At 43.2% G+C, this 23,362-nt stretch overlaps 1 protein-coding gene across 1 annotated transcript; it reads right to left on the reverse strand.

Moving 5' to 3' along the window:
* Positions 1–2,588: 2,588 nt before the first annotated feature.
* Positions 2,589–17,348, reverse strand: LOC132428514 (quinone oxidoreductase-like protein 2). The gene is given in 11 exon segments (XM_060016525.1): positions 2,589–2,832; positions 5,045–5,205; positions 9,567–9,660; positions 10,536–10,645; positions 11,653–11,718; positions 12,498–12,556; positions 14,228–14,324; positions 16,416–16,524; positions 16,608–16,701; positions 16,704–16,890; positions 17,340–17,348. Coding segments are annotated over 11 exon segments (1,230 nt in total).
* Positions 17,349–23,362: the final 6,014 nt, after the last annotated feature.

Genomic DNA, 23,362 nt, shown 5'->3' on the forward strand with positions numbered 1-23,362 from the left:
CCAGATATTAACACACGCTTCAAAGCTAAAAACATAAAACAGTGTGATACTATTATAGGAACAGATATGTGAACCAAGGGAATAGAATAGAAAGCAGAGAGCAGACACATACATGTATACCTGGAAACATGAAAAAAAGATTACCCAGGCTTTAAAGTTCAGTGAAATTAATTATAATTTCATTTAATCATCTTCATTTTAAAAGAACAAAATATATAAATTCTGGTACTGCTTAGGAAAATTCAAGATTCCTGGTCATTTTAACAGTGAGATAGTTCATTCACATAGATGATTCCATGATAGATGGATAAACTTCATACACTAGAATAAGGTTTCTAAGAAGCAATTTCCTGGCTTGTTTGAAGAGAGAGTTTGACATAGCCATAAGGAGCTCCAATTCTGGAGTCAGAAACACACCTGGACTGGATTCCAGGTCTGTCATTACTACATACAATACGGCAGGTTTCTTAGATCTACAAGTCTTGATTTCTTCATCTGCAACATGTGATAAAAATGGTTCATACCTCAAAGGGTTGTTGCGAAGATTAGGTGAGAAGATGCCTGTAAAGTGCTTAGCACAGTTCTTGACCCATAATAAGCACCTAACATCTGTGAGCTGCCGTTATTACTATTATTCTAAATGGCTTGCATATTGAAAGAAGCAGAAAGGGAAGAAATAGTAAATGGATGGTTTGTAAATGAGATGCTTGAAATATGTTAGGGAGCGTGGCCTCGGGGAACAGTTGATAACAGGAAGGTCAGCAGAGTGGGAAGAACTAGAAAAATCCTATGTGCCCTCCTCAGTGAAAAGGAGGGCAAATGCAAGCTGACAGCAGGTTAGTAATTTGTGTTTAAGAGAAGAGAGGATATCATTGTGGATGATTAAAACCGTAATCTACCTCTGGCTTTTTCTCTTAGCAGATGCACCTAGAACACACCAAAGCAGAGAAGAAACAGCACAGACTAGCACGCGGTTCCACGCCGGTACTGCCTAACTGTGCTTATCCTCCATCAACAGGTGTATGTGAGCCACAGGTAAAGCAAACCTCAGTTTACGAGTCACATAATAAAAGCCACAAGATGCAAAGGGATCCAGAAATTCTCTAAGCTGGTGGTTTTCAAGTTTTTAAGCCACAAAACCTTTTCTTAAGAAAAGCATGAATAAAAAAATAAAAACGTGCAGCTACTCAGGCCTCAGCAGCAGAAATGGAGTCCCAGAGCCCAAGAGGCTCAAGTGTACACCTGCAACCCCCCATCCCGAATGTGGCTCGGAAGTATAATCTGAAAGCCACTGATACCGTCCTACCCCTCAACTTTTTTTTTTTTTTTTTTTTGGCCATGCCACACGTCTCATGGGTTATTAATACCCCGACCAGGGATTGAACCCGGTCCTGGCAGTGAAAGCGCCACGTCCTAACGACAGGACCCTCAGGGAATTCCTGCCCCTCAACTTCAGAGATGTGGAAAGTGAAGGTCAGAAAGGTGAGAGGACTTCCACAAAGTTGTAACCACATGGGGACAGAGCTAAAACAGAATCGAATCCAACAGTTATCTGACGGCCAGTCAGGTTCTCTTTTTACCACTGAACATTACCTTCTTGACTGACATACCAAAAAGATGAGGAGGAAAGTAAGACATGTTTGAGAAGAATGTGCCTCATCATAGGAAAAACATAAAAATGGAAGGCTGGAGAGCAATGAAGCCTGGCAGCTTGGGCCCCACTAATCTGCATATGAATGGAACACCACCTCCATCAGTGGCTGACTAGAGTTACCAAAACAGTTTTTTGAACATTAAAACAAATTAAGCCAAAAATAAAACCCCTTCAGCAATTCCCTGAAGGTCCAGTGGTTAGGACTCAGTACTTTCACTGCCAGGGTCCGGGTTTCGATCCTTGGTTGGGAAACTAAGGTCCCATAAGGCACAAGGTGCAACCAAAAGAAAAAAAACCCTTCACAGTGAGTGCATAACAGAATCACATTTACAACTATACTGCATATGAATGCGCACAATTATACTTTGGAGGAAGTTTAGGCCACATTAATGGGACTGTGAGGGAATGAAAAAGGGCTTGAATAGCCAATGAAATTAACTACAGTGACTAATGGGTGAATTATATAGTCATATGATACTGAGCATGATTTTGGTGTTCTGTTCACAGAACTCCAGCTTAAATCATCTGGTTGTACTTTAAAGGAGTCTGTATTCTAAAATCAAAGGTCAAGTTAAGTGCTTCCTTTCTAGACTTGTATGTTGTGAAGTTCAGAGTTCATATCAACACGAGTAAATTATTTTCTAAGTACTATCACATCCCTCTATTTAAGACACCAGTGATGTAGACAGAGCCCTCAAAATTCAGCTCCTTCATGGCCTTCACAGTTTCAGTTTCCCACTGGCTTACTAGGCCTGAGTATACAGACATGCAACCCAACAGGGAGAAATCCTATGACTCTGCAGCCTGTGACACCTCATTATTCTGCATTGTGTTTACTCTTTAATTCTATAAAAGGAGGATTTATAGTACCTAGAGAGAAACTATCCAGTAGTTTGGCACAGATTATTTCCTGGCCTTATCTACATCACATCCCTTAAGAGCGTCTCACTTCCTCCAGCTTAAAAACCGCTCCAATGTATGGCGGGATGCACCCTTCCTGGCAGTACTGAATTGCTGAGGACAGGCCTCTGAAGAAGAGGGGAAAGTTCTGGTCCTGGTATCGGCCCCAGTACAGCCCCATGGCAGAGATATTCTTCAGGAGCAGAAGACTGGCCGGCACAGAAGCAATGGTTCCTCCAGCAAAACCCACCACCACAATCCTGCCCTCCCATGCCAGGCTGAGGGGAAAAGGAGAAGAAAAAAAGATTATAAAAGGCAATGTATATTCACAGCCATTAGGATGGCTACTATTGAAAAAAAGAAAAAAAAACAGAAAATAAGTGTTGGCAAGGATTTAGAGAAATGGAACCCTCATGGACTGTTGGTGGGATTGTAAAATGGTGCAAATGCTATGGAAAACAGTATGGAGGTTCCTCAAAAAATTAAAAATAGAACGACCATATGATCCAGCAATCTCACTTCTGAATCTATATCCAAGAGAAGTGAAAGCAGGGTCTTGAAGAGATATTTGTACACCCATGTTTACAGCAGTACTATCTATAATAGCCAAGAGGTGGAAACAATCCAAATGTCCATCAACTGATGGATGTTTAAACAAAATGTGTTATATACATACAGTAGAATATTATTCAGCCTCAAAAAGGAAGGAAATCCTGTCACATGTTAAAACATGCATGAACCTTGAGGCCATTATGGTAAGTGGAATAAGCCATTTACAAAAAGACAACTACTGTATTATTCTACTTATATGGGGTATCTAAAGTAGTCGAATTCATAGAAGCAAAGTAGAATGTGGTTACCAAGGGCTGGGGAGAAGCGGGGAAAGAGGAGCTGTTGTTTAATGGATATAGAATTCAGCTTTGCAAGAAGAAAAACTTATGAAGATCTGTCTCACAACAATGTAAATATACTTAACACTACTGAACTTACACTTTACAATGGTAAATGTAGCAAGTCTTTTGTTATGTATTTTTTACCACAATAAAAAAAACACAGAATGAGGGGAGAGAAAGCAATGTACGTTAATTCAGAGAGACAAAGTAGGTTTTGGGGGTGGGGGGCAGGTGTGTAATGGGTACAGAGTTTTTGTTGGGGATGTTGACACAACATTGTCAACATGTTGAATTGTATACTTACAAATGGTTAAAATGCTAAATATTAGGTTACTGTATATTTTACCACAATTAACAAAAAAAAGCAACATGCATTAAACACCCAGCTGGGAATTCCTATTGACCTTACAAACTGGCAGGGGTGACCCATTCTACACCAATTTGTATTCCTCAGTAGGAAAATAGAAAAATAAGCCGTAAGCAAGATAGTAGGGGGTCAGAGAAACTAGCCAGTCTTGTAAGGGAACCCACTTTAGAATCAAAGCTGTCTATTTAACTACTCAACTACTTGGTGGAAGGGAATCAGGTATAAACAGATATCATTCCAATGCTGAACAACTCAGTTTGAAAATTTTGAACTTAGGAAGCAAGAATAAGAATTCAGACTCTCTCATGAAGCATCATTTGCTTTACACTAAGGCTTACTTTAGGACTCATTTAATTTATATACTTTTCTAGGGAATTTTGAATAATTGACAAAATACTATTACCTGGAAGGCAAGAGAAGGGTATGAATTAGCAGTCCTCTGTCCTGGCTCCCCATTTAGTCAACACACTCCTCCCTTTGCCTCCTGTCTAAGCACAGCAGTGGACACAGTGCAGTGATGCACAGGGGCTATAGAACCACATGGATCCCTTCTGTGGGCAAGCTGCTCTCTCTGCTTCTGTTTCTTCTACTTTAAGATAAACCACAAAACTGTGCTTACCAGGATGACACAAGAAATGAAGTTAACATTATCAGAGCCCTCCAGGGTCCCTGGTTGAAACAGAATGAGAATTGGTGTGGTTACAGCAGTCCCATGAAATCTCCAGTGATTTTTTTTTTTTTTAATAAAACAAGTCAAGGAGACACCTATACTGGTGGCTGCTTCAGAAACCAGTAAGATCAAAAGAGTCTGTACCTTGCTGCTCAGTGAACTGGGAGACTGCCACCCCAGTAATTCTAACATCTGAACAATGATCTCAAGAATTACCGACACCATGTATATAAAGTAGTTAGTGGGGGCAGGCATAGCTGAATTTAACACATGTATAATTTCTAAAACATTTGATATTGCCAACTAGAGAGTCCGCAGTCGTTTTTTGGATATTTTCCAGTTGGCTATTTTGTTTTTGCTATATTTAAGCATTTCCTGATTTTCCCTCTGCTTCTATTCCTTTTCACCCAGCCACTCAGCTGTTCTCGTTGATGCCAGTGGCTACGGGAAAAGTGAGCAGCAAAGACAAAAAAGAAGCAAGGCCAGAAGGAAGACAGAGGTCTGGAAAGGTTTCTGCAGAGCCCCAGGTCTAGCCCACTCGGGAGGACCACTGCATGTACCTGCGGAGAGCCTCCAGGAAGACATCTCCTTCCACGGTATCAATGACCACGTTCACCCCGCCACTGCCCACCAGCTTCCCCACTGCTTCCTTCAGGCTGCCCTGACTGTAGCTCACGATGGACTGTGCACCCCTCTGCATTGCCAGCTTGCACGGCTGCAGCTATTACCTACATAAAGAACACAATGCTTCTGATGGTCCAGAATACGTACCAAGAAGGCTCACCCCAACCACCCAGCCTCCAACTAAAGAAGGAAACCAGCGTGACCTCACTGTCCTAGCATCAGCCTCAACCCAACACATAAGGCCCATCACACAGCACCATCACACTGGCCCCTGCATACCCACTGGCAACGTGATCCACATTTCCAGGAATCCTGGAACCCCAGTGGGTCTAGCTAGGCGACAGTTCAGGAGACACTCACAAGTTCTTCTCCAAATGCAAATTAAAACCACCATTTATTGAGTACCCACTATGAGTCAAGTAGTAAGGACACAAGCTAAATAACCAGCTTAGAGTCAAAAAAAGCAAGATCCAGCAGTATGATGGCAGAAGTACTGCCATCATACTGGGTCCAGTATGTGCAAGCTAGAGGTATCTAACCTCGATCTACAAGATCAGGAAAAACTTCTCAGAGGGTAAAACATGATTCAGTGGAAAGATCTTGAAGTCAGACAGACCTGAGTTCAAATCCTGGCTCTGCTACTAACTAGCTGTATTACCTAAGGCAAATTACTTAGTAAGAACTAACACTTACATGTTACTATGTGCCCAACACTATTCTAAATGCTTTACATATATTAATAACTCATTTAATCTTAATATCCCAATAATATGCATACTATTATTATCCCCATTTTAAAGATGAAGAAACTGAGGCAAAAGAGGTTAAGTATCTTGCCCAAGGTCACACAGCTCATGGGAGGCAGAACTGGGATCCAAACCCAGGTAATTTGTCTCTAGAGTTCATGCTTTTAGCCTCTATTTTGCCTGCCAACTCCTCTAAGCTTCAGTTACCCCATCCATAAAATAAGATAAATTTTTAAAATTAAATGGAATACTGTCTATAAAGCACTTAGAAAACAAAGTGTTGGATAAACTGAATCTATTGTTACACATATGCAATCGTTTATTCTATTTAAACCTCATAAGAACATTATGGGGGAGGTACAGTTACTCCCATTCTGTAGATGGAAACAAAGACCCAGAAAGGTTAAGTATTGGGTCGGCCAAAAAGTTTGTTCGGTTTTAAGTAAAAATAAAAGACACATTTTTCATTTTCATGAAGAACTTTACTGAACAATGTATTCACTAACCGAACAAACTTCTTGTCCAACCCAATAATTAAGCCAGGATCATCCAGGTAGTAGGTGATAGAACAACTATTCAAATCCAATGCTGCTGATTCCAAAGCCCATGCTTTTCCACTCCATCACCCTGGGAGAAAGCCATGCCTAAGACCTGCCAAAGATGGCATAGATGGCTGTGGGCGATATTGTGAGGAGGTCTGGGGTTTGGAAGTCTCCAGAAAATCTTCAGACATTCAAGAATTGCCTAGAGGTGCCTTATCCCTGAGCAGCATCCACTAGCCCAAGCACTTTGGCCCCAACGTGACATTCAGAATGTGCGAACACCCAAGAACATCTGTGTCCTTAAAAAATTCCAAACTCACCCATAACTATTTGAAACTGAAAGTTACCCTCATATACTCCCCCGTGGAACCCTCAAACATCTGCGTTTCACTGACTGCTATCAGCACACAGTGCCATAGAGGGAAGACACCAGTCGAGGGTCAGGCACCTGATTCCAACCCCAGGATTCTCTGTAGGTCCCAGTGAGGCCTGCTGTGAATCATTTTCTCTCTTCGTGCCTCACCTTCTTTGTCTGTGAAATAGGGATAATAAACACTTGCATTCCCCATCTCCCAAGGGGTCTGTGAGGACCAAGGGTAAGATAATTGCTGTGGAGGCAATGTGAAAGCAATATGAAATACTGTGAATGAAAGATGTTATCAAAATGACCTGTTCCAAGTAGGTGGCATGATGACATTATATTTTGTTTGTTTTTGCTTAAAACCATTATTGCTGCTAAAGAAAATACAGCTTAGATTAATTTTAATATCTGAATTAAAAGAAATTTTTCTCTCTACTTAACTTCCTATAACTATTTAAAACAAATGGTAGGGACTTCCCTGGTGGTGCAGTGGATAAGACTCCACGCTCCCAATGCAGGGGTCCCGGGTTTGATCCCTGGTCAGGGAACTAGATCCCACATGCATGCCACAACTAAGGAGCCCACCTGCCGCAATAAGGAGCCCACCTGCTGCAACTAAGACCCACTGCAACCAAAAAAAAAAAAAAAAAGTAGCAGAATCTCCTTTTAAAATAAATTAAAAATAGGGCTTCCCTGGTGGCGCAGTGGTTGAGAATCTGCCTGCCAATTCAGGGGACACAGGTTCGAGCCCTGGTCTGGGCAGATTCCACATGCTGCAGAGCTACTAGGCCCGTGAGCCACAACTACTGAGCCTGCGCATCTGGAGCCTGTGCTCCGCAACAAGAGAGGCCGCGATAATGAGAGGCCCGCGCACCGCGATGAAGAGTGGCCCCGCTTGCCGCAACTAGAGGAAGCCCTCTCACAGAAACGAAAACCCAACACAGCCAAAAATAAGTAAATAAATATTTTTTTTAAAAAATTAAAAATAAATAAATAAAACAAACGGTACAGTTTTATCTTCCCAGAAATGTTAAATAGTCAGTGGTTCTAGACTTTGAGACTAACTGTGAGACTAACTAATGAGACTAACTGTGGTCTCCCCGCTAAGAGAGGTGCTAAAAGCCCTCACTTTTGAGTTGAAATGTGTTAATACTCCATGAAGAGCCTCCTGGTGTCTAAGACTGCTTTCAGAACTCATATGTCCTTCCCAAAAGAAAGTCAATGTGAGAAAAGAGAGCTGCCACCTGGAGAAATTCCACACCAGTCCAATTATCACCAAACCTGTATAGCATCTTGGTGCCTCTGGATATCCCCACCGCAGGCTACGCAGGAACCTCACACTCAGCACATCCAAAACTGAACTCACCATATCCTCCTGGGTCCTCAGTCCCAGCAAATGGCAAATCCCCAAGTGCACCTAGTTTGCGCCTTCCCACTCAATATCTAATAATAACAGGATCCCTTTTTAAGGGATCCTCCATGACACACCATGCCCTCAAACCGGCACATGGCACGAGTGACCTCAATATTCCCACAACCACCCAATGAGAAAGCATTATTGTACAAATGAGGAAACTGAAGCTGTTAAGCCAGAGACAGAGCTACAGTTTGCCCCTAGGTCAGGCTAATGTCAAAGTCTTTGTTCCTTCAACTATATCAGGATGCTCCCCAGTCACCAAATTCTCTATTTTCTTCTACTTTGGTATCTCTCTGATCATCGCTTCCAGTGCCTTGTTTCAAGTATCATCACCTCTGGCTTGGATTGCTCCAGGAATCTGTCCTATTGCCTCTGACCTTGCCCCTATCCCTCATCCCCACTGCTACCAAAGTGAACTTTGCAAAATGCAAAGATAATCATGTCACTTCTCTACAAAATCCTCAATAGCTCCTGCAGCTTCCAAGAAATGTTCAAATTCCTCAGTGTCTCATGATCTTATCTCTGCTCCGCTCCCTAGAGTCATCTCCCACTGTTCCCCACACATATCCTTCGCTCCACAGATGCTATTTGCAATTCCCTGAATGCATCACGTTAGTACCTATGTCTCTGTCTTCTAATATGTCCTCCCACCACTAAAATGGCCTTCCCTTCCCTTCTTCTTCTATTCAACTGCTATCAGTCCTGCAAAAGTCAGCTTAAACGTCCACCTCCTCCAAGAAATCCTTCTTCTCTAACACCTGCAGCCTCCGAGAAAAGCCCCTGTAGAGAGGTGGGTCTTGCTTTCATGTATTTATTCATTCATTCAAGAAATAATTATTGAGTGCCTACTAAGGTCTCGGCACCATGCTAGGTGCCGGGACTGCAATAATGAATCAAACAGACACTACTCCTGCCTTGATGGGGATTACAGTCCAGTGGGAGGGACACATTGATCTAGTAATGACACAAGTAAAGGATTAACCACATGCTATGAAAGAGAAGTACAGGATGCTATGAGACCACATACAAATAGTCCAGGGGAGGGGACAAACATCTCCTGAGGGACAAAGAATACTTCTCCAAAAAAGCGACATCTGAGTTTAAATTTGAAGCTCGGGGGGGACAGTTTAGAGCATTATAGGTAGAAGGAATAGAATCTTCAGAGGTTGTGAAGCGAATTGAACCTTGCCAGGTTCTAGTAACTTAGAAGGATGAGTGGTTTACTCCTAAGTCCCCTCACTAGTCTGCAAGCAAACAGATGGCAGACCCTACTCTAGGTTACTTTACATCCCCAGTAACTTGCATATGATTTTTAATAAACAAATGAATAGATTCCATGTTTGAAAACAAGAGGTATGATATTTTTTAATGGAGAATCAAACATGCAAATACCTTGACCTTGAAGTGACCTTGAAGAACACTTGCTGCCACATCAATCACGGCACGGCCTGTGGCTCCAGCTGCTGCTGTCACTAAAACAGCTTCTCTGTGCCAGAGAAGGATGAGTGTTACTCAAGACATCAAAAATCCTCCAACGGTATGATTTCACGAACATTTTGAAGCTAGGACATTTTCAAGCAAGAAGAGAACTGAGAGGCCATTTCATTCGACCTTTCATGTACATGTACACATATATGTATGCTCTCCAGCTTCTCAGGCTGGGTTATGTATGTAGATCAGTGCTAATTTAGTCCCGTCTTGAAGACTTCCCAGGTAAGGGTCCTTAATCTCTCTAGGTAGTCTCTTCCTCATTCCAGTGGCAGCCTTCCTTTGCACTACCACTCCAATTTCTGCTTCATAAATTCTGTCCTAAAATCATTCTCCTACTAAACACTGCCAAATTTTAGAAGGTAACAGCCACTGCTCAACTAAGCCCATCTCCCTGGATCAATTCTGAGGCTCTCTGAAAAGAGCAAGAAGCTGTAGTTATGCTCCAGGTAAAGTGGGAAATTCAGCACCTCTGAGTTTGAAATATCCCACTTAGGTACACCCAACCAAGCCTCACAGAAACAAATACCACAGGCCTCCATTAAAACCAGAGTGAAGCGAGTTTAAATAAACCAGCTGGCTAAAATGTAAAGTTTTCTAGGAGGTGATATCCAGAGGAGTCAGACTTGAGGGACAGATTTCTCCAAATACATGTTGGCCAAGTTCTCAGTCTACCATTCCCTCTCAGACAAAAGGATATCCCCACTGTCACCAGACTCCAATCTTGGGTCACTCGCTACCTTCCTTCGGCCTTTCCTCAGATAGACATGAGGTAAGGGTTAGGGAAAGGAAAGGAAGGGGCAAGGTCTTGGTGGACACTTCTGGTATCAGAGAAGGTACCATCTAGCCCTCTATTGTCTACACAGTTCTCACCCAGGCTGGGTATGGGCCTGACGCTCCAAGGCCAAAGTAGCAGTGCCATAAGATACCGGCAGGGCAGCAGCTTCTCGGAGGGGGACCCTTTCTGGAATCTGCCACAGTGCCTATAAAAGAGATAACAGTGACTTAGAGATTAAGCACCTGTACCTTTTCATAGAGGCTGCTCAATATATATATTATGATTTGATTTGCAAAGGGCAACACATGTCAGGAACCAAGCCCAGTGGAAGTCAAGACCAAGCGAGCAGTGGCCAAGTTCAAGACTTGGGTGCATCACTCTTCGAAAATCCTAAGGCTGGCATCTGGATCAGGAAGGAACCAGCTTACAGAGGAGGTAACACAGGCCACTGTAGTATAATGAGTGAACTGGATGGTATAAAAATTTTACCTCACATAAAGCTGTTTTTTAAAAAAGTGTACAGTTCACCACTAGGGGGCATCATTCACATCCTGCACAAACATAGCCCAACCCACGCCCACCCTCGCTGGCAACGTTCCCAGGACTCTCTCTTTCACAAGCTTGATGTGGGGAAGAAACCCATTACATCCAGCTCAATGCCCCAAACCAGTTTTTCTACCAAAACCCCCTAACTATGGTCCACTTGGAGAGCCAGTCAGTTGCTCCGGGGCTCAGAAAACAAAATGCCCTTCTTCATTAAACCACTCTACACAAACAAACCTCTGTGCAAGTGTTATCACACCGATATAAAAAAGGGGTTTAGGGCTTCCCTGGTGGCACAGTGGTTGAGAGTCCGCCTGCCGATGCAGGGGACACGGGTTCGTGCCCCGGTCCGGGAAGATCCCACATGCCGCGGAGCCGCTGGGCCCGTGAGCCATGGCCGCTGCGCCTGCGCGTCCGGAGCCTGTGCTCCGCAACGGGAGAGGGAGGCCACAACAGTGAGAGGCCCGCGTACCGCAAAAAAAAAAAAAAAAAAAAAAAGGGGCGTTTAGCATTTGAAAGAAAGAAGTGCTTGGCTGAGAAACAAGATATAACCAAAAGAATACAAAGAAAGAGAGGGAAAGGAGAAGAAGGAATGATGGATAGATGAAAAGTAAAGAAAAGAAAGCAGAAAAAATATCTCCAAGGACTAGTATTGAGAGGTAGGGCTACCTTGTGGTCAGTGATGCATTCTTCAGCCATACCATTAAAGCCACTCACGCCAATAACTCCATCTCCCTGAAGGGAAAATACCATTAAGGGTATGTTCAAATGCATGCCCTTGCTATTTATCCCTTCCCGAATTAATCCAAAAAAGAAAGAAAATCTTTCTTTCCGACCCACTGAGACACAGGTTCCCTTAATTATCTGTTCAGTGTTACTGTTCAGTAAATAATTCAGCCATTTTCTCACTACCCCCATCAGGTGGCCAAGCCAATCTGAGCACATTTTGGACAATGATAGGACTGAGCAAGAAAAAGACTAATATGGGGCTTCCCTGGTGGCACAGTGGTTGAGAGTCCACCTGCCGATGAAGGGGACACGGGTTCGTGTCCCGGTCTGGGAAGATCCCATATGCCGCGGAGCCGCTAGGCCCATGGCCGCTGAGCCTGTGTGTCCGGAGCCTGTGCTCCGCAACGGGGGAGGCCACAACATGAGAGGCCCACATACCGCAAAAAAAAGAAAAAAAGAAAAGAAAAGAAAAGAAAAAGACTAATATGAATTAGAATCCCAGTGTTCATTTCTTTCACGAGACTGAAACTTGAGAATTCTCTATCCTCTCAGTAACTAAAAATCCAGGTGCTGCCTTTTATTAGTAATAAAATATTTAACGAAGCCAGGAACTTCCACAGACTTCCTTCCCTCAATTCAGAATTAGTTTCTCCCTGCTCCGTCTCGTTTTCCCTTTGGTGTCTGCTGGCAAAGTCCAGGAGAAGCAAGACCCTTTGGCTACAAATGAGGTTAGCACATTTCTCATAGTTACCCACACATCAATTCCCTAGATTCGACTAATTTACCTCTTTCACCGTGCTGACATCTGTGCCTGTCTCCAATACTGTCCCAGAAAACTCCATTCCTAAAACAAATAGTTTAAAGATTATCTGTAAAGCCCAGCACAAGAGAGATGAGAAAACCCTGATCAACAGGCCGTCCTATGAGTCATCTGGAGCTGAGAGGGTTTGTGTTCCCCCGACCCAGGAAGAAGGGTAAGAGTGTTTTACCCAAAGCACAGGAAAGTGAACTAAGATTTCGTGATAACAACCTAAAAAGCTATAGTAGTCCCATTCTTACCGTGACACAAATGAAAATTTTAAGAATGGGCGAAAGCACAGAGAATCACGGGTACACAAGTACTTTTGACCTTGATCACTGGGGCCTCGGGTTCCTACAGCACCTCAATGACAAATTCATCATATTGTATTTATCTGTTTCCATGTCTCCTCTTCTGAACTATGAGGCCCTCGAGGACATGAACTATATTTATTCACATAGTACTTGGCTCAGTTGGATGAATTGGTGTTGTCTGCCCTTTCCTCTTCTACCTCCAAATTTCTGAATTTAATTATCATACATTTCCCACTTGAGCCGCCAGAAGAATAACTCAATTGAGTATGACATCTTCCCCCATCCAGCATTTCAACAAATACAAACAGAGGGAAATGGTTCCAATTGTTGAGACTTAACCAAGTACCCTAAGGCCAAAACACAGCAACTGTTTCGCAATGACTGTATCCCTAATATGCAATCACTGTATCCCTAATAGTATATATCTGTATAAAATATACATGTACTGTATATTTACAGTATATAACTGTATATTACTTATATATATATATATACAGATACATACTAAACTATACTTATATCTCTTTTAATAAATTTCAGCAACAAAAATCAGTCATTGGTCCACATATTCAGGATCTAAATGTAATCAGATTGGGCATAATGCAAATCAGAGAGCAGGCTGCTAAGAAATGTACAAACTGTTTCTTTCTGATCCTCTGGTATTAGGTTTCTTTGGGAATGTATTCATGAGGACTGAGAGTTTTAGCTGCAACCAGATGTTTATGATCCTTCAGGGTAAAAACAAAATTGAGGCACTGTCAAGGAATGAAAGGGAATGACTACGGCCAATGATGGTTCTGATCAGGATTCTGGAGAGTATAATGATATGTAAAATTGTATTTGTTCGTTTACGCATTTTTAAAGTATTTATTGAGGGGTGGATGAAATAAGTGAAGGGGATTAAGAGGTACAAATCTTCAGTTGTAAAATAAAAAGCCACAGGGATGTAATATATATCATAAGGATATGGTCAATAATATTGTAATAACTTTGTATGGGACACATGGTTACTGGACTTACCATAGTGATCATTTCATAATGTATGCAAATGTCACATCACTATGTAGTGCACATGAAACTAACATAACATTGTACATCAACTATATTTCAATCAATCAATCCATCAAGTATTTATTGAGCATCTACTATGAGCCAGATACAAGAGTACTAATGGAGCTGGGGGTGGGGGGGAGGGAAATAATGTTGAGCAAGACAGTAATAGAACCTTCCCTCACAGCACTTGCAATCTAGTGATTCTAATTAGTAGTGAGGCTGACATATCTAAGACACCACTGACAGCAGACAGACACTGCCATCGTAGTGCCCAAGATGAAGCACATGGTTCTGAAAACACTCTATATGTTCTTTTTTTGAAGCAGTCACTTGGCCCCTTCGTACTCACCGGGTGTGAAGGGAAGTTGGGGCCTTTCCTGATACTGATCACAACAGGCCAAAATATCAGCAAAGTTAACCCCACAGAAATGGACATCAACTCTGACCTGCAAAGGAAATAGAGCAAAAAGGCAGAGGAGTACACATCGCTGGAAACAAAGTTCATTCAATTACACCATAATATTTACTGAATTTACTGAATGCCTACTATATGCCAGGTACTGAACTAAGTACCAGTGTACATTCATGAGGCAGAATGGACAAGGTCCCTGACCTCATGGAGCTAAGAGTATAGCAGAGAAGACAGACATTAACCAAATAATTATGAGGATTTATGTGTTAAATTACAACTCCTACACAAAATGTTAAGATAGAAATATACGGTGCCACAAAAGCACATAATGGGGAGATTTGACCTTTGGGGGAAATCAAGAGAATCCCCTGTGAAAGTAACACTTGACCTAAGAACAGCTAGGCGTTAACTATTCAAAATAGGGGGGTAGGGAGCCTGGCACAGACAAAAGCAATGGCATGTGCAAAGGCCCGGTGGTGGGGACAAAAGAAAAAACAGCTTAGTGCAAAAAGAAGAGAAAAAGATGGGGCTAGAGAGCAAGGCCCACAGCATCTGAGGGTTTGTAAGGTTTGCTGAGGATCTTAATCTTTAGCGTAGGAACAGTGGAAGCCATTATAAGATTTTAAGCAAAGGGTAACATGATCCGCTGTTTTGGAAATCAGGAATTCTAGAAGCTAGAACAGGATTCCCCAGCTTATGTGTTTCATGACAGAGCTAGAGCAGAGGCAGGCCTGCAGCAATTTCTCTAGACCTTGTTAAGCAGTGGTTCTCAAAGTGTGGTCCCCAATTCACCAGCTTCAGTGTCACCTGGCAACTTGTTAGACATCCAAATTCTCAGCCCCCGACCTACTGAATCAGAAACTCTGGGGACAAAGCCCAGCAATCTGTTTTGACAAGATAATTCTGATGCAGCCTGGAGTTAAAGAACTACTGTCATAGACCAACCCAACTCAACAGGGCTTGGAATCACAGGAGGAAATGAAGGCTGAGAGACAGAATCGGTGACATTCATTTCTATATTTGTTTGTTTACATTTCCCATATCGTACAGAGGTGACCTTATTTATGAGAAGATACTTTATGGGCAAAATGGATTCATTCAACAATATTTTAAGCATCTGCCACATGCCTATGTGGGGATTTAACATTAAATTTAACGTTAAATCCTATGGGGATTTAACGATGGATAAATTCTCATAGTCCCAGCTCTCAGGAGCTAATATCTGACACAGCAGTCCGGACAAATAACAGAACAAAGGAGCCCAGCCCTCAAGCCTATGCACATTGTGTGCTTTACACAGTTGCTGACATGTACAGCACCTATAAATCCTCAAGCCACTCCACCTTGATTCAAGGTGAACATCTTTCAGCATGTGAATCCCAGGAAGCAGACTGGCTGCTGTCCTGCACTCACCCAAATAATCTATGTAGTCACAGGGTCCGTGTTAGTGACACTTCAGGGCTGCAGTCACATTTCTCCCTCTCACCAGCGGTCCCCAACCCTGAGACTCACTGCCTGCTTCACCTTGTCAGAGGTTCTCATTCTCCACGCCAGGTGACAGTGTTACCAGGGTGATCAACAGGCAAAGCCCAAGTGGCTACCCACCCCATTTTCCACCACCCTAAATGTGGGTAAATGCCCACAACCCTAATATAACCCCACCACCCCAAATCACTGCAGTACACCAGGGGAGGGAACAAGGCACATTATCATGTAAATAGCGTTAGCGGGCTGGCTGTGGGGGAGGAGGGAGGGCAGATAATTAGATGCTGATATTGAAGAAGAGGAAGCAAAGCATGGGGTCCATTTATCTGTGCTAAATCAATAACTTGCAGGTGGTTATGCAAAGTCGTGTGCAAATCAGAATTCTCTGTTTCTAAGGCAACAGCTCTGGGGACTTCTACATTTGTGTTCTGGGGAACAGTCTTCCTTTTGCGCTTCGGCCTTTTTGTGACCCCAGAAAGGGCCTTTCTAGAAGCCCAGCACGAAGTTGCGCTCCAGTCTCGCGGGCGCCCCTTAGCTGAGCACTCGGGAACTCAGTTCCGGTCGGGAGCCCGCGGGGCTTGGGTGGTGGCCGCGGAGAAGGGGCGTCTAAGGGGTCCCGGGGCCAGGCCAGTCACCCTACCTCGCGGGGCCGGAGATGGCGGGTGACCGCCTCCTCAAAGGCCAGGGGCTGCTTCAACTCGGCGCCCAGCGCGGCGCGGTAGTGCCTGCCGCAGCCCTGCCCGGCCCTCCTGCAACGCAGAACAAAGGCTCGGGTTCCTGGGGGCGAGCCGGTTAACGCCTTTGGAGGTTCTGTGGTGAGTCAGGGCCGCACCTGCAGAGCCACGCCCGAGGCAAGCACAGTCCTCACGCCGACGCCGACGCCGACGCCAACGCCAGGGCCCCGCGCAAGTGTCGACAGAGGGGGAGGTCCGAGCGCGGCAGGAAGAGCAGGACGCCGCCCGCCCCGCCCCGGCCGCCGGGGACTCGCGACCCGACCCAGGCTGGCGGCAGCGGCCGGGACCGCGCCACGGGCCAGTCCCACCCGCGGGGGTGCCGCGCTTCTGCCGGGCGCCCGGGCCCCCTGGTCCCCCGGGGCCCCCTGCAGGTGGAGCCCACTGTGGAGTTGGGGGCGGGGATGGAGGAAGATGAGTAAATAGAAACAGATCGCCGGAGATTAACCTTTGTTGGCATTCTTTGTAGCAAGTTCAGGAGACTTTAAAAACCACACTTGGCGGTTCTTATACAGAGAACAAACTAGTGGTTAATAGTGGAAGGGGGGGTGAGAGGAGGGGCAAGATAGGGGAAGGCGATGAAGAGGTTCAAACTACTAGGTATAAAATAAATAAGATGCAAAGTTGTAATGTACAGCACAAGGAATACCGCCAATATAACTTTAAATGGAGTATAATCTAGAAAAATATTGAATCACTGTGTTGTACACCTGAAACTAATATAACATTGTAAATCAACTACTTCAATAAGACAATGTATAAATAAATAATTAGGGGTTGGGGGGTCCTCTGCATGTGTGAAATCCTAAATGCATAAAGGCTTTAATGTCTACCTTCGACATCCTATTAGGATTCAATTCTTGTTATTAATTTTCTCACACTTACTGGACCACTTACTTACACTAAAACTGTACAGTTACTAGCAATCCAATGTTAAATGATTCTACGCGAATCCAAAGAGTACTTCCAATTAAAGTCAGGCCAAAACACCTATGTTCTGCGTGACACATAGTAGATGCTCAAAAATTGATTCAAGGACAGTGTACCTGGGTGAACAGGTACACTCTGGGAAAACTGAAAACATAACAGTATAATCTGTGAAAAATTGTAAAACTGGGTAGGTCTCTGTTGCAACAGTAGCCAAATATTTATATACTAGCAATATAAAAGAATGTTATCCTGGGAAGAATGTTTCACTTGACAGATAGCTTTTAAAGACAGTCTGGTACTTCCCTGGTGGCGCAGTGGTTAAGAATCCGCCTGCCAGGGCTTCCCTGGTGGCGCAGTGGTTGAGAATCTGCCTGCTAATGCAGGGGACACGGGTTTGAGCCCTGGTCTGGGAGCATCCCACACGCCGTGGAGCAACTAGGCCCTTGAGCCACAACTACTGAGCCTGCGCGTCTGGAGCCTGTGCTCCGCAACAAGAGAGGCCGCGATAATGAGAGGCCCACGCACCGCGATGAAGAGTGGCCCCCGCTTGCCACAACTAGAGAAAGCCCTCGCACAGAAACGAAGACCCCACACAGCAAAAATAAATAAATTAATTAATAAACTCCTACCCCCAACATCTAAAAAAAAAAAGAATCTGCCTGCCAATGCAGGGGACACGGGTTCGAGCCCTGGTCTGAGAGGATCCCACATGCCGCAGAGCAACTAAGCCCATGTGCCACAACTACTGAGCCCGCATGCTGCAGCTACTGAAAGCCGCGCTTCTAGAGCCCGTGTCGCACAAGAGAAGCCACCTCAATGAAAAGCCTGCGCACCGCAACAGAGTAGCCCCTGCTCACAGCACCTAGAGAAAGCCTGCATGCAGCAACGAAGACCCAACACAGCCAAAAATAAATAAATAAATTTATTTTTAAAAAAAAGTCTGATATCTTTAAAAAGACATCTGATCAGGGAATTCCCTGGCAGTACAGTGGTTATGACTCCATGCTTCCACTTCAGGTGGCCAGGGTTCAATCCCTGGTGGGGGAACTATTGTAAGATCCCACAAGCCTCCAGGCATAGCCAAAAAAAAAAAAAGATATCTGGTCGAAGAGTGTATAGCTTCTGAGGTTCAAGCCCAACTCTACCACCTATTTGTATGGCTCTGGCAATCCTCATGGCTGTGGAACCCAGTTCCTCCCCCATAAAGTGAAAGCATTGGGCAGAATAATCCCTCAGTTGCTAAATTCTGTTCCTATTTTTTTGATGGAAACAATAGTCCAAGATAGCATAGAATTATGAATGATCCGGAATGGAATAAAGGAAAAGTGGAAAGCAAAAATGAAGTAGGAATGAATTTCTGAAATCATGACCTAAAGGCTTTGGTGGGAAAGGAATTCAAAAACCAGTTTCCCACCACAGGTATGTAAGAGAGGTCACCGTTATCTTAAGAGCACTCACAGGGAATTTGAAGTCATTTTAGCCCCACCTCCCTCAGGAAGAAACTGGGCAGAAGAGGAACACGGACTAGAAGGTGAGAAGGTGGAAAATATTATCTTCCATGAAACACTTTGCAAACTCTTAAGTCATTAGGTACATAAAATCAAACCAGGAATAGTGGAGAAATATGAACATTATCATCATCAAAATCAACGTTCTGGTTGCCAAATAAGAGTGAGCAACGAGAAATCTCAAGTTTATGAAGTATGAAACCAATATTGATCTGGGGATGAAATGAGTTGTTACATGCAGAAAACGTTTTGTAAAATATTAAGTTTTTATACAAGATATAAAGCAAGCAAAATTTTTTTATTAAGTATAGTTGGTTTACATAAAGGGAACAATTTTTAATTGAGCTCCTTGAAAGCAACAACCATTTCTTAATCTCCTTTATGTTTTCAGTACTTTGCACAATGCCACACTTTTAGGCACTTAATACACGCTTATCGCTGAATTGTTGAATGAGCAGTCGGTTACCTAGTATCAATTTTCCAGATAATTGGAAGTATCTCTAAGCATCAGGTTTTTGATTGTTGATTAATTATTTTTATGGAAATTTTTTCTATTGTCATTTTCATAATATCTTTGTTATTCTCAGGGCATATGAAAATCAGTGAGTTTGGAGAAATCTATCAATACTGCATTCTACATTTATAACAGTATCTGAAGAAAATAGCAAAAGGCCCTTTAAGAAGAATCTTGGAGGGAGATGAAAGTATCTTAGGTAATTGAGGTGATTTTAAGCACTTACATGCAAAATAACTTTCACTTTTCCAAAGCACTTCAAAGGTAAGTGACAAGGCATTTAATAGTAGCTGCTATAGTAGCAAAAGAAGCATTTTAGCTGATCCATCAAATTGCTGCCACCACACCATACTGTCTAGTTTTTGTTATCATTTCTGGTTATTTTGTTTTATGTGGGGTAAGGTAGGAAAGTGAAGAGGAAGAACAAAATTTGAGTCCTGGCGGAGAATAAGACCAAGCAAACTAAATCCGAAATGATCACTCCTCTGCGAAGAAAGAATCTTTAACTGCCCTACAAACCAGTTTGAGGGCTCGTTAGGAAGTAAAAGAGTAACAGATGACTCTTCCTGCTGGTACAGCTCACATGAAGAGATAATATTTAACATCCAGAAGCTGCTGGAGGGCTGAGGGTGGAGAGCTGAATACACAAACAGCTATGTTTTCACAGAATAATAGACAAACAGTATATAAACAATATAAATACCATGCAGGACTGTGCTGAAAATGTAAAAGTAGCCCCCCACAGTTACAATGCTTTATCCAATAGTTTGTCAGTGCCTTGAGAATAGAGGCCGTGTGTCTCAGTAGCCCAGTTGACCACTACATCTAGCACACAGCAGATACTCAGTACATTAGGAAGGTAGGAAGCCAGGAGCCCCCCAAGCTGTGTGGGAGAGCTACCAGCACATTACAATTCAAAGCCACAGCCAAAAATGTTAAGGGGTCTTGCACCTACTTTCCTACCTAAGTATACAGCTGCCGGGCACGATCTGATCCTTTTTTCTGACTAGTTCAGTATTGCCATTATAGATACATTATTATCTTCTACCGAAAAAGATGTCTCCCAAGAGTCTTGAGGTGCGTTGTAGTTTGCCTTTTCATTGAATTCCCCTGGATAGCTCTTTCTGACTGTTGCAGTTAACTTTTATCAACCTCAGAGATGGACTTTGGCCATTGGTATATGTGGGACATATTAACCTTCTAGTCTATTCCAAGAACTGTGTAAGATTTGCTACATAACTTATTTGCTCCAACGCTCATGGAATCATAGAATTTCAGAGCTGGGATTGCTCGTCAAGATAATCTAAGCAAAGTGCTTCATTTACAAGTGAGAAAGCGGAGGCTCAGAGAGAGATTGGCCCAAGGTCACGGTGAGGGTTAGTGGCTGAAGTAGCATTAGGATCTGTTAGGATCTGGCTTTCCTGATTTCTTGTTCGATTCCCTTTCTATCGAGCTCTTTGGATTTCACTCAACACTATACAAAACAATAATATTTCACATTTTCATAGTACATCACAGGTTTCAAATCACCGTCACCCAAATTGCTCTATCCTGCCAGTGATGAGAGTGATAATAATTATTGTTACAACTAGCACTTATTGGTAACTTACAACAAACAAGTTACTAAGTGCTTTTGCATTATTTTATTAGTCCTCACAATAGTCCTATTACTAGGATACTATTATTTTCACTCTTATAGATCGGGAATGCAGACTTAAGGAAGTTAAGTAACTTTCCCAAGGCCACACAGCTAGGAAATGGAGCAGTTTAGAAGCCTCCTAATTGCCTGATGCCAGAGCCCCGGCCACCCACTGTGCCCTCCCTCACAAACGCCTTCTGCAGCAGACAAAGAAGGTATTGTACCGTACATTTTAAAGCCATGCTTTTTTGCTTGTAGTTTTAAGTTTAATTTTATAGGAATTTTACAGTAGTTCAAGCCTAGAAAATAGATGAATTCCCTGAAGAGAAGAATAGAGAGAAAGCAGCCTCCAGGGATGCCTGCAGTTAAGACCCAAGAGCAGGAAGAAAAGTTAACACATAATTAGGAGTACTACCCTATTCCTTATAGCCACAAACTTGAAAATGTATTGATTTCATTTAAATTTAAAGTATACTGTGTAATATTAAAACTATGATTATGTAAAGTAGTTTTCACACACACACATTCACATCTACACACACACATATGCGTGCGCGAATAAGATTTTAATGAAACAATGTGCTGACTGGGTTGCAAGTACCAGCAGGCATTTGGGCTAAATTCCTGGCACCCAGATGGACTCAGTTGGAAGCAGTGGTGACCTGAACAATGTCTGCCATGGCCTCCAAAACTAGTCACCAATATTTGATGCAGGAATCTATTTTCCATCTTAAGCCATCATTATGGAACCAGTTTACAAGTTCCCAAGCAGTCTGGCAACTTTATGAAGCCTTTCCAACCCCACCTCCTCCAGAGAGAACAAACCCTTCCCTTCCACATGTTCCCTCCCAAGAATTTTATAAACCTGGATTAGCTCACTAATCTCACTGTTCAGGTGGTATTTATCTGTTTATCCCAACAGCTAAGCTGTGAGCACTGTGGATGGTTCCGATGATAACATATTGAAGAGAAAATAATTTAGGCCTTGGAATCAGATGTACCTATGCTGGATTCCTGGCTTAGCCACTCAGTCATTGTGACCTTGGGAAAGTTATTTAACCTCTCTGAGCATCCATTTTTTCACCTATAAAACAAGCATAATAATAGCTGTGAGAATTGAACAAGATAAGCCAGTACATTGCAGCCCTCAACAAATGCCAGCTCTTATTATGAAGACAGTCCCTGCCCAGCTAGTGGAGAAAGGCACACAAAAAATACGCTTCTAAGGGAATTCCCTAGCAGTCCAGTGGTTAGGACTCTGCGCTTCCACCCCAGGGGGCACTAGTTCAATCCTTGGTCGGGGAGCTAAAATCCCAGAAGCCACATGATGTGGCCAAAAAAATATAGGCTTCTGTGAAATGTCCTATGATAGGGGGCTGCAAAGGGGGCTGTGAGAGCACAGAGAAGGTCAACCTACCCTACTTGGAGAGCATCATTTTAAGAAAGTCTCCCAGAAGAGGGGTGAGGAAGAATTAGCCAGACAGAGGGCACAGCTAAACGTGTCCCAGGCAAAGGAGTGTATGAAAGAGAACATGACATGCTCAAGGAATTATAGGTGGTCAGTTATGATGGAAGTTACGCTTTGAGTTGGAGAATGGTGAGGGATGAGACTGGAGAAGAAGATGGTGGTGTAGAAAGAGCGTAGATATTGGAATCAGACAGTGAGGAATCCCAGCTTCACCACTTTCCAGCCGAATATCCTCAACCAAGTGACCTCTTTCTGAGTCTCGGTTTTCCCATTTGTAAAATGATTGTGATTCCATGAACTAGTGTATGTAAAGTGCCTGGCACAGAATGTACATTTTTTTTAATGATAGCAGGAATTATTTATCGCTGTTTATCTAGGACGAGCTTAGTGGTTGGCCATTTCGATTGAGTTGATGGAAAGATGAATGAATGGGTAAATTCATTCACTTATTAATATTAGTATTTATTAGACACCATCCTGGTGGCAGACACTGTTCTAGTCACTGGGGATATAGTAGTGAACAAAACAGACAAAAATCCTTGCCCTACTGGGACTCGCAGTTCATGAACTGAGATGGAAAGGGGGCCACTGGTGTCTGTGAGGGGACAGTCTACTTCATAGCCCATGTGGCTCCAAAGTTATCTGATAAAAAGCTAATAAACTGACAAAGCGAGTTTCCAAGTTTCCAAGAGGTCTAGATGTGAGGCCCACCTCCTAACAAGGAGGAGGCTCTTGTCCCCTCCCTTAATTGCTTCTCACTTATCAACCCCCAGCTTCCTGTTGTGATCCAGGGGAAC

Source organism: Delphinus delphis, chromosome 1 (genome assembly GCF_949987515.2).
Source record: "Delphinus delphis chromosome 1, mDelDel1.2, whole genome shotgun sequence".
In the NCBI taxonomy this organism is placed as follows: Eukaryota; Metazoa; Chordata; class Mammalia; order Artiodactyla; family Delphinidae; genus Delphinus; species Delphinus delphis.